Below are 17,404 nucleotides of genomic sequence, written 5' to 3' on the forward strand. Positions count from 1 at the left end.
CATTATGGGCGTATTGGGTCATTATGGGGTATTGGGTCATTATGGGTGTATTGGGTCATTATGGGGTATTGGGTCAATAGGTATTGGGTCATTATGGGGTATTGGGTCATTATGGGGTATTGGGTCATTATGGGGTATTGGGTCATTATGGGTATTGGGTCATTATGGGGTATTGGGTCATTATGGTGTATTGGGTCATTATGGGGTATTGGGTCATTATGGGGTATTGGGTCATTATGGGGTATTGGGTCATTATGGGGTATTGGGTCATTATGGGGTATTGGGTCATTATGGGGTATTGGGTCATTATGGGGTATTGGGTCATTATGGGGTACTGGGTCATTATGGGGTATTGGGTCATTATGGGGTATTGGGTCATTATGGGGTATTGGGTCATTATGGGGTATTGTGTGTAGATTGACGAGCAAAACAATTATTTAATCCATTTTAGAATAAGGCTGTAACGTAACAAAATGTGGAAAAAGTCAAGGGGTCTGAATACTTTCCGAATGCACTGTATGTATTAACAGTGACGCAGGTGTTAAACAAATGGCAAAGACAAATAATGCCTGGCTGACGCGCCCAATCAGAGGGAGGATGATGGATGGATGGAGGATGAATTAAAGAGCTATGTGTTATTACATTATTATCAGTGGTATCAGTGGTATCAGTAGTATCAGTGGTATCAGTGGTATCAGTGGTATCAGTAGTATCAGTAGTATCAGTGGTATCAGTGGTATCAGTGGTATCAGTAGTATCAGTAGTATCAGTGGTATCAGTGGTATCAGTGGTATCAGTAGTATCAGTGGTATCAGTGGTATCAGTGGTATCAGTGGTATCAGTGGTATCAGTGGTATCAGTAGTATCAGTGGTATCAGTGGTATCAGTGGTATCAGTAGTATCAGTGGTATCAGTGGTATCAGTGGTATCAGTGGTATCAGTAGTATCAGTGGTATCAGTGGTATCAGTGGTATCAGTGGTATCAGTAGTATCAGTGGTATCAGTGGTATCAGTGGTATCAGTGGTATCAGTGGTATCAGTGGTACCGGTGGTACCGGTGGTATCGGTGGTATCGGTGGTATCGGTGTTATCAGTGGTATCAGTGGTATCAGTGGTATCAGTGGTATCAGTGGTATCTGTGTTGTCGGTGCTGTCGGTGCTGTCGGTGATGTCGGTGTTGTCGGTGTTGTCGGTGTTGTCTGTGCTGTCTGTGTTGTCTGTGTTGTCGGTAGTGTCGGTGCTGTCTGTGATGTCGGTGCTGTCGGTGCTGTCGGTGCTGTCGGTGTTGTCGGTGTTGTCGGTGTTGTCGGTGCTGTCTGTGTTGTCGGTGTTGTCGGTGTTGTCTGTGCTGTCTGTGATGTCGGTGTTGTCGGTGCTGTCGGTGTTGTCGGTGATGTCGGTGCTGTCGGTGTTTTCGGTGCTGTCTGTGATGTCGGTGCTGTCGGTGCTGTCGGTGCTGTCGGTGTTGTCGGTGCTATTGGTGCTGTCGGTGCTGTCGGTGTTGTCGGTGCTGTCTGTGATGTCTGTGTTGTCGGTGTTGTCGGTGTTGTCTGTGCTGTCTGTGATGTCGGTGTTGTCGGTGCTGTCGGTGTTGTCGGTGATGTCGGTGCTGTCGGTGTTTTCGGTGCTGTCTGTGATGTCGGTGCTGTCGGTGCTGTCGGTGCTGTCGGTGTTGTCGGTGCTATTGGTGCTGTCGGTGCTGTCGGTGTTGTCGGTGCTGTCTGTGATGTCGGTGCTGTCGGTGTTGTCGGTGCTGTCTGTGATGTCGGTGCTGTCGGTGCTGTCGGTGTTGTCGGTGTTATCAGTGTTTTCAAGGCACTATTCTGCCCTTTTCTTTATTGCCTAACCCTAACCCTTTATTGTCAGTCAGGGGTTTGGGGGTGGGGGGTGACAGGGGGTTTGGGGGGTCGGTGGGTGACAGGGGGTTTGGGGGTGGGGGGGTGACAGGGGTTTGGGGGTGGGGGGGTGACAGGGGGTTTGGGGGGTGGGGGGTGACAGGGGTTTGGGGGTGGGGGGGTGACAGGGGGTTTTGGGGGGTGGGGGGTGACAGGGGTTTGGGGGGTGGGGGGTGACAGGGGGGTTTGGGGGGTGGGGGGTGACAGGGTTTGGGGGGTGGGGGGGTGACAGGGCTTTGGGGGGGTGGGGGGTGACAGGGGTTTGGGGGTGGGGGTGGGGGGTGACAGGGTTTGGGGGGTGGGGGGGGTGACAGGGGGTTTGGGGGGTGGGGGGGTGACAGGGGTTTGGGGGGTGGGGGGTGACAGGGGATTTGGGGGGGGTTTGGGGGGTGGGGTGACAGGGGGTTTGGGGGGTGGGGGGGTGACAGGGGGTTTGGGGGGTGGGGGGTGACAGGGGGTTTGGGGGGTGGGGGGGGTGACAGGGGGTTTGGGGGTGGGTGACAGGGGGTTTGGGGGGTGGGGGTGCAGGGGTGGGGGGTGACAGGGGTTTGGGGGTGGGGGGGGTGACAGGGGTTTTGGGGGGTGGGGGACAGCGGGTTTGGGGGTGGGGGGACAGGGGGTTTGGGGGGTGGGGGGTGACAGGGTTTGGGGGTGGGGGGGACAGGGGTTTGGGGGGTGGGGGGTGACAGGGGTTTGGGGGGTGGGGGGTGACAGGGGTTTGGGGGGTGGGGGGTGACAGGGGGTTGGGGGTGGGGGGGGTGACAGGGGGTTTGGGGGTGGGGGGTGACAGGGGTTTGGGGGGGGTGACAGGGGGTTTGGGGGGGGGTGGGGGTGACAGGGGGTTTGGGGGGTGGGGGTGACAGGGGGTTTGGGGGTGGGGGGGTGACAGGGGGTTTGGGGGGTGGGGGGGGTGACAGGGGGCTTTGGGGGGGTGGGGGTGACAGGGGGATTTGGGGGTTGGGGGGGGTGACAGGGGTTTGGGGGGTGGGGGGGTGACAGGGGGTTTGGGGGGTGGGGGGGACAGCGGGTTTGGGGGTGGGGGGGTGACAGGGGGTTTGGGGGGGTGGGGGTGACAGGGGGTTTGGGGGTGGGGGTGACAGGGGGTTTGGGGGTGGTGGGGGGGTGACAGGGTTTCAACACTCAGTCAGGCTTTCAAGGGTTCTTTAGTCTGACTGACTGCAACACACTTAGTGAATAATGAAATACTAGTGGAGCACAGTTTTGGTGCTGGTCCTGTAAGCAGTTCCTTCCCTATGACTCAATCTAATGAATCTGAATTAGCACACAGGTCTGCTCTTAAAGGGCCGGTGCCAAACCAAGGATTTATTAGCCTCAGAGCGGTAACTGTGGAATTTCCAAGATGTGTAATATTTAAGGAAGTTTTGCAACAACCCCCAGCTTGCAGTGACATGATTGTCTGGCCATAATAACACATTAGTCATCATCTTGACTGGCTGGGGGCGGGGCTTGGCATGCTGACTGGCAGGGGGCGATGTAAAAATACATTTATTGGAAGGTCAGCTAGGACTCAGAGAGCAGCAACTTCATATAGAGGGAGAACTAACAACTAGAGAGGACGGAGCAGCCACGGTCCCACAACACTTCATATAGAGGGAGAACTAGCAACTAGAGAGGACGGAGCAGCCACGGTCCCACAACACTTCATATAGAGGGAGAACTAACAACTAGAGAGGATGGAGCAGCCACGGTCCCACAACACTTCATATAGAGGGAGAACTAACAACTAGAGAGGATGGAGCAGCCACGGTCCCACAACACTTCATATAGAGGGAGAACAAACAACTAGAGAGGATGGAGCAGCCACGGTCCCACAACACTTCATATAGAGGGAGAACTAACAACTAGAGAGGATGGAGCAGCCACGGTCCCACAACACTTCATATAGAGGGAGAACTAGAGAGGATGGAGCAGCCACGGTCCCACAACACTTCATATAGAGGGAGAACTAACAACTAGAGAGGATGGAGCAGCCCGGTCCCACAACACTTCATATAGAGGAGAACTAGCAACTAGAGAGGATGGAGCAGCCACGGTCCCACAACACTTCATACAGAGGGAGAACTAGCAACTAGAGAGGATGGAGCAGCCACGGTCCCACAACACTTCATACAGAGGGAGAACTAGCAACTAGAGAGGATGGAGCAGCCACGGTCCCACAACACTTCATATAGAGGGAGAACTAACAACTAGAGAGGATGGAGCAGCCACGGTCCCACAACACTTCATACAGAGGGAGAACTAGCAACTAGAGAGGATGGAGCAGCCACGGTCCCACAACACTTCATATAGAGGGAGAACTAGCAACTAGAGAGGACGGAGCAGCCACGGTCCCACAACACTTCATATAGAGGGAGAACTAACAACTAGAGAGAATGGAGCAGCCACGGTCCCACAACACTTCATATAGAGGGAGAACTAGCAACTAGAGAGGATGGAAACTTAAATAAAGTAACAAAAACAAATGGTTTCTGATTTGAAGCCAAACGCTGATCACACCAGACCTTTTTTAGTTTTTCTCAATCCATGAACAAAACTGTTCCACTGCTATTAGTGAAAAAACAGTAGAGGTGTTTTCCACTCCTGCTCTCACAATATCTCGACTCCCAGATTTAGACGTGTTGGCCCGTGTCCATGTTGACTCATACAGGGAGCAACGCTACGATCAGATCACAGTGTTATAACGGACAATAAGACCAGTAATCTTCCAGACAGCCTGAACAGCCCCGGTGCCAATCATCAAAACATGACGCCTTGTAAAACAGCTCTGAGAGAACGGAGGACACAGAGGGTGAGTCCCAAACGCCCCCCTATTTGCTTTGTAGTGCACAGAGCTCTGGTCGACAGTAGTGCACTCTAAAAGGGATTAGGGTACCATTTGGGGCGCAGACAGAGGCTCTCAGCGCTGAGAGGAGGAGAACAGTTAGCCTAAATAAAACATCCATGTAATTAGCGGTGGAATGTTAAGGCTCAGTAATAACTTGTGTGGAAGTATATCCTTGGAGGGAATATTTTCTCTCTCATTGAGATGACTGAGTGAATTAAATGTAATGACTCTCTCTCTCTCTGGTTGATGACTTCCAAATGGCACACAATTCCCTATTTAGTGCACCATGGGCCCTGGTCAAAAGTAGTGTTCTCTATAGGGAATAGGGTGCCATAGGGCCCTGGTCTAAAGTAGTGTTCTCTGTAGGGAATAGGGTGCCATTTGGGATGCATGCTCTTTAAGCACTACTGGGCCTGCGACTGCTGAAGACTGTCTGCCCTGCCAGCTGAAGCAGGCTGCTATGAGGCCAGGCAGACACTTAATAAATAATGATTTAGCTTGTATAAAAGATCTAGTCACATTGGAGAGCTCACTCTCTGTTATGGCTTCCTCATGCAGGACAGGACATAATTTCCTTTCCTCAATCACTAAACTGCTACATCATTTGAACTGAAACAACTCTGGTCACGAGAGCTCACTCTCCTGTTTGCCATATTCAGGACATAGTGTATGAAAGGGAAATGGCCAAGTCAATTCCTGTAACAAGTCTATTACATATCTCTCTCTTTATCAATCTCTTCATCTCTGTGTATCAAATATACATATGTGGATAGATTTTTCCAATATGCTGTCAAAGTAGCGACATATTAGATTAATCCAATATGCTGTCAGAACAGTAACATATTAGATTAATCCAATATGCTGTCAGAGCAGTAACATATTAGATTAATCCAATATGCTGTCAAAGCAGTAACATATTAGATTAATCCAATATGCTGTCAGAGCAGTAACATATTAGATTAATCCAATATGCTGTCAAAGCAGTAACATATTAGATTAATCCAATATGCTGTCAGAGCAGTAACATATTAGATTAATCCAATATGGTGTCAGAGCAGTAACATATTAGATTAATCCAATATGCTGTCAAAGCAGTAACATATTAGATTAATCCAATATGCTGTCAGAGCAGTAACATATTAGATTAATCCAATATGCTGTCAGAGCAGTAACATATTAGATTAATCCAATATGCTGTCAAAGCAGTAACATATTAGATTAATCCAATATGCTGTCAGAGCAGTAACATATTAGATTAATCCAATATGCTGTCAAAGCAGTAACATATTAGATTAATCCAATATGGTGTCAGAGCAGTAACATATTAGATTAATCCAATATGGTGTCAGAGCAGTAACATATTAGATTAATCCAATATGCTGTCAGAGCAGTAACATATATAATTTAGAAGAACAGAGATGAAATAGAGTGAAACTGTCTCCTCCCCCCTGCCATGTGAATACAGCTGGTCAAGGCCTGCTGGTTAAGACTCCATAGTTCCCAGGCTGCTGTAACTGTAATGGTATAATGGTAAAGGTAGACTACAGTATAATGGTACAGGTAGACTACTACAGTATAATGGTACAGGTAGACTACAGTATAATGGTACAGGTAGACTACAGTATAATGGTACAGGTAGACTACTACAGTATAATGGTACAGGTAGACTACTACAGTATAATGGTACAGGTAGACTACAGTATAATGGTACAGGTAGACTACAGTATAATGGTACAGGTAGACTACTACAGTATAATGGTACAGGTAGACTACAGTATAATGGTACAGGTAGACTACAGTATAATGGTACAGGTAGACTACTACAGTATAATGGTACAGGTAGACTACTACAGTATAATGGTACAGGTAGACTACAGTATAATGGTACAGGTAGACTACTACAGTATAATGGTACAGGTAGACTACAGTATAATGGTACAGGTAGACTACTACAGTATAATGGTACAGGTAGACTACTACAGTATAATGGTACAGGTAGACTACAGTATAATGGTACAGGTAGACTACTACAGTATAATGGTACAGGTAGACTACAGTATAATGGTACAGGTAGACTACAGTATAATGGTACAGGTAGACTACTACAGTATAATGGTACAGGTAGACTACAGTATAATGGTACAGGTAGACTACTACAGTATAATGGTACAGGTAGACTACAGTATAATGGTACAGGTAGACTACAGTATAATGGTACAGGTAGACTACTACAGTATAATGGTACAGGTAGACTACAGTATAATGGTACAGGTAGACTACTACAGTATAATGGTACAGGTAGACTACAGTATAATGGTACAGGTAGACTACTACAGTATAATGGTACAGGTAGACTACAGTATAATGATACAGGTAGACTACTACAGTATAATGGTACAGGTAGACTACAGTATAATGGTACAGGTAGACTACAGTATAATGGTACAGGTAGACTACTACAGTATAATGGTACAGGTAGACTACTACAGTATAATGGTACAGGTAGACTACTACAGTATAATGGTACAGGTAGACTACTACAGTATAATGGTACAGGGTAGACTACTACAGTATAATGGTACAGGTAGACTACTACAGTATAATGGTACAGGTAGACTACAGTATAATGGTACAGGTAGACTACTACAGTATAATGGTACAGGTAGACTACAGTATAATGGTACAGGTAGACTACAGTATAATGGTACAGGTAGACTACAGTATAATGGTACAGGTAGACTACTACAGTATAATGGTACAGGTAGACTACTACAGTATAATGGTACAGGTAGACTACTACAGTATAATGGTACAGGTAGACTACTACAGTATAATGGTACAGGTAGACTACTACAGTATAATGGTACAGGTAGACTACTACAGTATAATGGTACAGGTCGACTACAGTATAATGGTACAGGTAGACTACAGTATAATGGTACAGGTAGACTACAGTATAATGGTACAGGTAGACTACTACAGTATAATGGTACAGATAGACTACAGTATAATGGTACAGGTAGACTACAGTATAATGGTACAGGTAGACTACTACAGTATAATGGTACAGGTAGACTACTACAGTATAATGGTACAGGTAGACTACAGTATAATGGTACAGGTAGACTACAGTATAATGGTACAGGTAGACTACTACAGTATAATGGTACAGGTAGACTACAGTATAATGGTACAGGTAGACTACTACAGTATAATGGTACAGGTAGACTACAGTATAATGGTACAGGTAGACTACTACAGTATAATGATACAGGTAGACTACAGTATAATGGTACAGGTAGACTACTACAGTATAATGGTACAGGTAGACTACTACAGTATAATGGTACAGGTAGACTACAGTATAATGGTACAGGTAGACTACAGTATAATGGTACAGGTAGACTACAGTATAATGGTACAGGTAGACTACTACAGTATAATGGTACAGGTAGACTACTACAGTATAATGGTACAGGTAGAATACAGTATAATGGGGCAGGTAGACTACTACAGTATAATGGTACAGGTAGACTACTACAGTATAATGGTACAGGTAGACTACTACAGTATAATGGTACAGGTAGACTATATTATAATGGTACAGGTAGACTACAGTATAATGGTACAGGTAGACTACTACAGTATAATGGTACAGGTAGAATACAGTATAATGGTACAGGTAGACTACTACAGTATAATGGTACAGGTAGACTACTACAGTATAATGGTACAGGTAGACTACTACAGTATAATGGTACAGGTAGACTACTACAGTATAATGGTACAGGTAGACGTACAGTATAATGGTACAGGTAGACTACTACAGTATAATGGTACAGGTAGACTACTACAGTATAATGGTACAGGTAGACTATTACAGTATAATGGTACAGGTAGACTACTACAGTATAATGGTACAGGTAGACTACAGTATAATGGTACAGGTAGACTACTACAGTATAATGGTACAGGTAGACTACTACAGTATAATGGTACAGGTAGACTACTACAGTATAATGGTACAGGTAGAATACAGTATAATGGTACAGGTAGACTACTACAGTATAATGGTACAGGTAGACTACTACAGTGTAATGGTACAGGTAGACTACTACAGTATAATGGTACAGGTAGAATACAGTATAATGGTGCAGGTAGACTACTACAGTATAATGGTACAGGTAGACTACAGTATAATGGTACAGGTAGACTACTACAGTATAATGGTACAGGTAGACTACATTATAATGGTACAGGTAGACTACTACAGTATAATGGTACAGGTAGACTACTACAGTGTAATGGTACAGGTAGACTACTACAGTATAATGGTACAGGTAGAATACAGTATAATGGTGCAGGTAGACTACTACAGTATAATGGTACAGGTAGACTACAGTATAATGGTACAGGTAGACTACTACAGTATAATGGTACAGGTAGACTACATTATAATGGTACAGGTAGAATACTACAGTATAATGGTACAGGTAGACTACTACAGTATAATGGTACAGGTAGACTACAGTATAATGGTACAGGTAGACTACTACAGTATAATGGTACAGGTAGACTACTACAGTATAATGGTACAGGTAGACTACTACAGTATAATGGTACAGGTAGACTACTACAGTATAATGGTACAGGTAGACTACTACAGTATAATGGTACAGGTAGACTACTACAGTATAATGGTACAGGTAGACTACTACAGTATAATGGTACAGGTAGAATACTACAGTATAATGGTACAGGTAGACTACTACAGTATAATGGTACAGGTAGAATACTACAGTATAATGGTACAGGTAGACTACTACAGTATAATGGTACAGGTAGACTACAGTATAATGGTACAGGTAGACTACTACAGTATAATGGTACAGGTAGACTACAGTATAATGGTACAGGTAGACTACTACAGTATAATGGTACAGGTAGACTACTACAGTATAATGGTACAGGTAGACTACTACAGTATAATGGTACAGGTAGACTACTACAGTATAATGGTACAGGTAGACTACTACAGTATAATGGTACAGGTAGACTACATTATAATGGTACAGGTAGAATACTACAGTATAATGGTACAGGTAGAATACTACAGTATAATGGTACAGGTAGACTACTACAGTATAATGGTACAGGTAGACTACAGTATAATGGTACAGGTAGACTACTACAGTATAATGGTACAGGTAGACTACTACAGTATAATGGTACAGGTAGACTACTACAGTATAATGGTACAGGTAGACTACATTATAATGGTACAGGTAGAATACTACAGTATAATGGTACAGGTAGACTACTACAGTATAATGGTACAGGTAGACTACAGTATAATGGTACAGGTAGACTACTACAGTATAATGGTACAGGTAGAATACAGTATAATGGTGCAGGTAGACTACTACAGTATAATGGTACAGGTAGACTACAGTATAATGGTACAGGTAGACTACTACAGTATAATGGTACAGGTAGACTACTACAGTATAATGGTACAGGTAGACTACAGTATAATGGTACAGGTAGACTACTACAGTATAATGGTACAGGTAGACTACAGTATAATGGTACAGGTAGACTACTACAGTATAATGGTACAGGTAGACTGCTACAGTATAATGATACAGGTAGACTACTACAGTATAATGGTACAGGTAGACTACAGTATAATGGTACAGGTAGACTACAGTATAATGGTACAGGTAGAATACAGTATAATGGTACAGGTAGATTACTACAGTATAATGGTACAGGTAGACTACAGTATAATGGTACAGGTAGACTACAGTATAATGGTACAGGTAGACTACAGTATAATGGTACAGGTAGACTACAGTATAATGGTACAGGTAGACTACAGTATAATGGTACAGGTAGAATACAGTATAATGGTACAGGTAGATTACTACAGTATAATGGTACAGGTAGACTACAGTATAATGGTCAGGTAGACTACAGTATAATGGTACAGGTAGACTACAGTATAATGGTACAGGTAGACTACAGTATAATGGTACAGGTAGAATACTACAGTATAACGGTACAGGTAGACTACTACAGTATAATGGTACAGGTAGACTACAGTATAATGGTACAGGTAGACTACTACAGTATAATGGTACAGGTAGACTACAGTATAATGGTACAGGTAGACTACTACAGTATAATGATACAGGTAGACTACAGTATAATGGTACAGGTAGACTACTACAGTATAATGGTACAGGTAGACTACTACAGTATAATGGTACAGGTAGACTACAGTATAATGGTACAGGTAGACTACTACAGTATAATGGTACAGGTAGACTACTACAGTATAATGGTACAGGTAGACCACTACAGTATAATGGTACAGGTAGACTACAGTATAATGGTACAGGTAGACTACTACAGTATAATGGTACAGGTAGACTACTACAGTATAATGGTACAGGTAGACCACTACAGTATAATGGTACAGGTAGACTACAGTATAATGGTACAGGTAGACTACTACAGTATAATGGTACAGGTAGACTACTACAGTATAATGGTACAGGTAGAATACAGTATAATGGGGCAGGTAGACTACTACAGTATAATGGTACAGGTAGACTACTACAATATAATGGTACAGGTAGACTACTACAGTATAATGGTACAGGTAGACTACAGTATAATGGTACAGGTAGACTACAGTATAATGGTACAGGTAGACTACAGTATAATGGTACAGGTAGACTACTACAGTATAATGGTACAGGTAGACTACTACAGTATAATGGTACAGGTAGACTACAGTATAATGGTACAGGTAGACTACTACAGTATAATGGTACAGGTAGACTACAGTATAATGGTACAGGTAGACTACTACAGTATAATGGTACAGGTAGACTACTACAGTATAATGGTACAGGTAGACTACAGTATAATGGTACAGGTAGACTACAGTATAATGGTGCAGGTAGACTACTACAGTATAATGGTACAGGTAGACTACTACAGTATAATGGTACAGGTAGACTACAGTATAATGGTACAGGTATACTACAGTATAATGTACAGGTAGACTACATTTTTTATTGTAGATATGTAGTGGTGTAATAATGTTATATGATGTACTGTTTTATATTTTGTTTTATATGTAATATAAGTGCTTTAATATGTTTGGACCCCAGGAAGAGTAGCTGCTGCCTTGGCAACAGCTAATGGGGATCCCTAATAAATACAAATACAAAATACAAATCAGAGTGCTGAAAGATCTGATAAAATGTTTATATTTTTATTGGGTTTTTCCTGATTAATCATTTTCCATATTTTACAAATGTTTGTATTGAACTTTTCTCCTTAGAGGCAAAAATGTGTCTGTTTTTGGCTTGTTAACTCCATCTCTAACCTCCTTAACATCTATTTTTTCTCTCAATATTCTGAAAACATTTTATTCACTGTTCTGGAACATTATGCTTCAACGACGTATTTGCTGTGCTTAGATCTAAGGGACAATGTTTTATAAATGTTGTTTTTTGTTCTGAATCTAGAAAAATGTGAGAAGGCTAAATGGAAGAAGCCCTGGAGCATTACGTAGCGCTATAAAACAAAACCAAAAGAAGTTTGGAGATTTGTATTACATATTTTAATAATGTAATGTTGAAATTAAACAATCAAGGCGTTTAAACACTTATTGGACAATAAATGTACAAATGAAATGCCTTTATGGTGTTGGACGGAGTTGAAATAAATCCTGTTAGTTGCATTTTATGATGATTATTTTTATTAGGAGGTTTTTTCCTTTACATTTACATTTACGTCATTTATCAGACGCTCTTATCCAGAGCGACATACAAATTAGTGCATTCAACTTATGATAGCCAGTGGGACAACCACTTTACAATGTTTATTTATTTTTATAAAACATTTTATGGGGGGGGTGGCGGATGGGGGGGTAGAAGGATTACTTTATCCTATCCCAGGTATTCCTTAAAGAGGTGGGGTTTCCAAGAGTCTCCGGAAGGTGGTGAGTGACTCCGCTGTCCTGGCGTCGTGAGGGAGCTTGTTCCACCATTGGGGGTGCCAGAGCAGCGAACAGTTTTGACTGGGCTGAGCGGGAACTGTGCCTCCGTAGAGGTAGGGGAGCTAGCAGGCCAGAGGTGGATGAACGTAGTGCCCTCGTTTGGGTGTAGGGTCTGATCAGAGCCTGAAGGTACGGAGGTGCCGTTCCCCTCACTGCTCCATAGGCAAGCACCATGGTTTTGTAGTAGATGCGAGCTTCAACTGGAAGCCAGTGGAGTGTGCGGAGGAGCGGGGTGACGTGAGAGAACTTGGGAAGGTTGAACACCAGACAGGCTGCAGCGTTCTGGATAACTTGTAGGGGTTTAATGGCGTGATAGCTGATACTTTGGTCTATCAAAATGTACAATTGAAGTCGGAAGTTTACATACACCTTAGCCAAATACATTTAAACTCAGTTTTTCACAATTCCTGACATTTAATCCTAGTAAAAATGCCCTGTTTTAGGTCAGTTAAGATCACCACTTTATTTTAAGAATGTGAAATATCAGAATAATAGTAGAGAGAATGATTTATTTCAGGTTTTATTTATTTCATCACATTCCCAGTGGGTCAGAAGTTTACATACACTCAATTAGTATTTGGTAGCATTGCCATTAAATTGTTTAACTTGGGTCAAACGTTTCAGGTATCCTTCCACAAGCTTCCCACAATAAGTTGGGTGAATTTTGGCCCATTCCTCCTGACAGAGCTTGTGTAACTGAGTCAGGTTTGTAGGCCTCCTTGCTCGCACACGCTTTTTCAGTTCTGCTCACACATTTTCTATAGGATTGAGGTCAGGGCTTTGTGATGGCCACTCCAATCCCTTGACTTTGTTGTCCTTAAGCCATTTTGCCACAACTTTGGAAGTATGCTTGGGGTCATTGCCCATTTGGAAGACCCATTTGTGACCAAGCTTTAACTTCCTGACTGATGTCTTGAGATGTTGCTTCAATATATCCATATAATTTTCCTTCCTCATGATGCCATCTATTTTGTGAAGTGCACCAGTCCCTCCTGCAGCAAAGCACCCCCACAGCATGATGCTGCCACCCCGTGCTTCACGGTTGGGATGGTGTTCTTGGCTTGCAAGCGACCCCCTTTTTCCTCCAAACATAACGATGGTCATTATGGCCAAACAGTTCTATTTTTGTTTCATCAGACCAGAGGACGTTTCTCCAAAAAAGTACGATCTTTGTCCCCATGTGCAGTTGCAAACCGTAGTCTGGCTTTTTTATGGCGGTTTTGGAGCAGTGGCTGCTTCCTTGCTGAGCGGCCTTTCAGGTTATGCCGATATAGGACTTGTTTTATTGTGGATATAGATACTTTTGTACCTGTTTCCTCCGGCATCTTCACAAGGTCCTTTGCTGTTGTTCTGGGATTGATTTGCACTTTTTGCACCAAAGTACGTTCATCTCTAGGAGACAGAATGCGTCTCCTTCCTGAGCGGTATGGACGGCTGCGTGGTCCCATGGTGTTTATACTTGCGTACTATTGTTTGTACAGATGAACGTGGTACCTTCAGGCATTTGGAAATTGCTCCCAAGGATGAACCAGACATGTGGAGGTCTACATTTTCTTTTCTGAGGTCTTGGCTGATTTCTTTTGATTTTCCCATGATGTCAAGCAAAGAGGCACTGAGTTTGAAGGTAGGCCTTGAAATACATCCACAGGTACACCTCCAATTGACTCAAATGATGTTAATTAGCCTATCCGAAGCTTCTAAAGCCATGACATCATTTTCTGGAATTTTCCAAGCTGTTTAAAGGCACAGTCAACTTATGTGTATGTAAACTTCTGACCCACTGGAATTGTGATACAGTGAATTATAAGTGAAGTAATCTGTCTGTAAACAATTGTTGGAAAATTACTTGTGTCACGCACAAAGTAGATGTCCTAACCGACTTGCCAAAACTATATTTGTTAACAAGAAATTTGTGGAGTGGTTGAAAAACAAGTTTTAATGACTCCAAGCTATGTGTATGTAAACTTCCGACTTCAACTGTATATTTCAAATGCTGTTAATATTGTAAAAAATATTTGTGAAAAAAAAGTTGAGATTGTCCCGTCTTTCAAGACCCTAAACGCTCGTGAACGAAGCAGAAACCACCAGTTAATCATAGAGGTTGTCTAACAGCATCAGAGGTGCCGGCTGAAAGCTGGACAAATCAACAGGGAAAGCACGACAGAAACATATGTATGAAATCAAATAATCAAAATGATTGATTACAGGTCTCTGGGGGGTTCATTTCTCAACTCTGCAAAACCCCAAACATTTTGGATGCATAACATCTACTTCCTCATACTGCTAGAGACATGAACAGCTGAGATGGAAGAGCGTAAAGAAAAGTGTTACCTAGTTCAGCCTTCTCCTTTAACACGTCTTTGAAGTTGAGTCCGCTGTTGAGTGTTGACTCTCTGTACCGGTGGAGGGGGGTGTCTCTCTGCCCATTCTTCCCCAGCTCTTGGAGCACCTCACTGGGCTTTAGAGGTACGGCCTTCAGGCCCCTGCTCCAGCCTGAAGAGTCGCCCACCGTCCATCTGACCAGGTCCTCTAATTTCACCACCACCTTCTCAGACACAGCCATGACCTCATCCTGCGACGGGGGGGTAGGGTAGATAATGTAATGTAATATCATATCATATCATATGGAAGTTCAGACATGAGACAGGTGTTAGGAGAGGGAACTATGAAACACAACAGCTCCATCACACAGAGAGAGAGCGTGTCTTCCTGAGTCAGACAAGATCCATCACACAGAGAGAGAGCTTGTCTTCCTGAGTCAGACAAGATCCATCACACAGAGAGAGAGCCTGTCTTCCTGAGTCAGACAAGATCCATCACACAGAGAGACAGCGTGTCTTCCTGAGTCAGACAAGATCCATCACACAGAGAGAGCGTGTCTTCCTGAGTCAGACTAGTGAAATGATAATAAATAATAATACAGTATATCTAAATTAAATATGAGACCGACCGCCTTGATTCGGTCTTATGTAGCAAAATTTGAAATTGTGTTTACATTCGATAAAAGCAGTGACACAGAGCTACAAATGGTATATCATACACTGCATTTAAGGGAACAATGGGAAAGTAATTCTGCTTTGAAAGTTGATAAACTTGTAACCTCACTTTCGAGAAAATGGCCCTTGAATGTTTTGGTAGCTACTGGAGAGCTCTCTTTGTCTCCACCCATTCAGCATCGTTCACACCCTCTTGAGCTTTAGCCCCACCCAAAATGTGGAAAAAGTCAAGGGGTCTGAAAACTTTCCGAAGGCACTGTATATATATATATATATATATATATATATATATATATATATATATATATATGATAACAACAGTAGTTCTTCTCCAGTACTGGCTGTAACATCAGGAGAGCATCATTCAACCCAGACTCCATTCATGTAAAACATGTCACATACATTTCAACAGGACTAGTCTCTTCCTGCTGGCACTGACGTTGCTGATCACTTGTTTATTGGGGAAAAATGTCCTGACTACGCCTGTGATGTGGTTGATTGGTTCACATAGCTGTCTGAAGATGAATGCACTAACTGTAAGTCGCTCTGGATAAAGAGTCTGGTCTCACATAGCTGTCTGAAGATGAATGCACTAACTGTAAGTCGCTCTGGATAAAGAGTGTCTGCTAAATGACTAAAATTATCTAAAATGTCATATCAGATAGAAATCAATATATTTGTTGTGAGAAATGCTCTAATCATTCTGATCACGCCCCCTACTAATAGGTTAACTGAATGATAAAATCATTCTGACCACGCCCACTTGCATTTAATCTGGATATTGACCCAGACATTATTCTACACCCAACCACCTCCATACATCACCAGTGATACCAACCACCTCCATACATCACCAGTGGTACCAACCATCTCCATACATCACCAGTGATACCAACCACCTCCATACATCACCAGTGGTACCAACCACCTCCATACATCACCAGTGGTACCAACCACCTCCATACATCACCAGTGGTACCAACCACCTCCATTCATCACCAGTGGTACCAACCATCTCCATTCATCACCAGTGGTACCAACCACCTCCATACATCACCAGTGATAACAACCACCTCCATACATCACCAGTGGTACCAACCACCTCCATACATCACCAGTGATACTAACCACCTCCCATACATCACCAGTGATACAACCACCTCCATACATCACCAGTGATACCAACCACCTCCATACATCACCAGTGGTACCAACCACCTCCATACATCACCAGTGATACCAACCACCTCCATACATCACCAGTGATAGGTGCATCTGTCGAGATAAATAAATGCTTCATTAAACCAGATAGAAAGTGGTGTTTGTAATCTGTCAGAGAAATGTACAGGAACAAAGCAAGGTTCTGGTTCTAATTGGAACAAGGGATCTGCAGAACAGATGTTTCACTGGAACACAACCCTTGATCACGAGTCGAGTCCCTAATTCAACCTATTCCCTACATACGTGCACTACTTTAGGCCACAGCCCTGTAGGAAAAGGGTGTCATTTGAGACAAAGCATTATGACTGACTCCACTGCTTTCTCTTAGTGCTGTAATGTTAGTTAATAACACTACTACACACCCAACATG

General features: G+C 43.2%; 1 protein-coding gene across 1 annotated transcript; it reads right to left on the reverse strand.

Annotated features, from left to right (window-relative positions):
• Positions 1–1,349: 1,349 nt before the first annotated feature.
• Positions 1,350–15,380, reverse strand: LOC123490468 (proteoglycan 4-like; the record flags this gene model as incomplete). The annotated part of the gene is made up of 4 exons (XM_045220506.1): positions 15,149–15,380; positions 2,964–3,034; positions 2,142–2,189; positions 1,350–1,823 (listed from the first exon to the last, which is right to left on the reverse strand). Coding segments are annotated over exons 1-4 (825 nt in total), but the record flags the coding sequence as incomplete, so codon positions are not given.
• Positions 15,381–17,404: the final 2,024 nt, after the last annotated feature.

Source organism: Coregonus clupeaformis, unplaced genomic scaffold (assembly GCF_020615455.1).
Source record: "Coregonus clupeaformis isolate EN_2021a unplaced genomic scaffold, ASM2061545v1 scaf4075, whole genome shotgun sequence".
Lineage (NCBI taxonomy): Eukaryota > Metazoa > Chordata > Actinopteri > Salmoniformes > Salmonidae > Coregonus > Coregonus clupeaformis.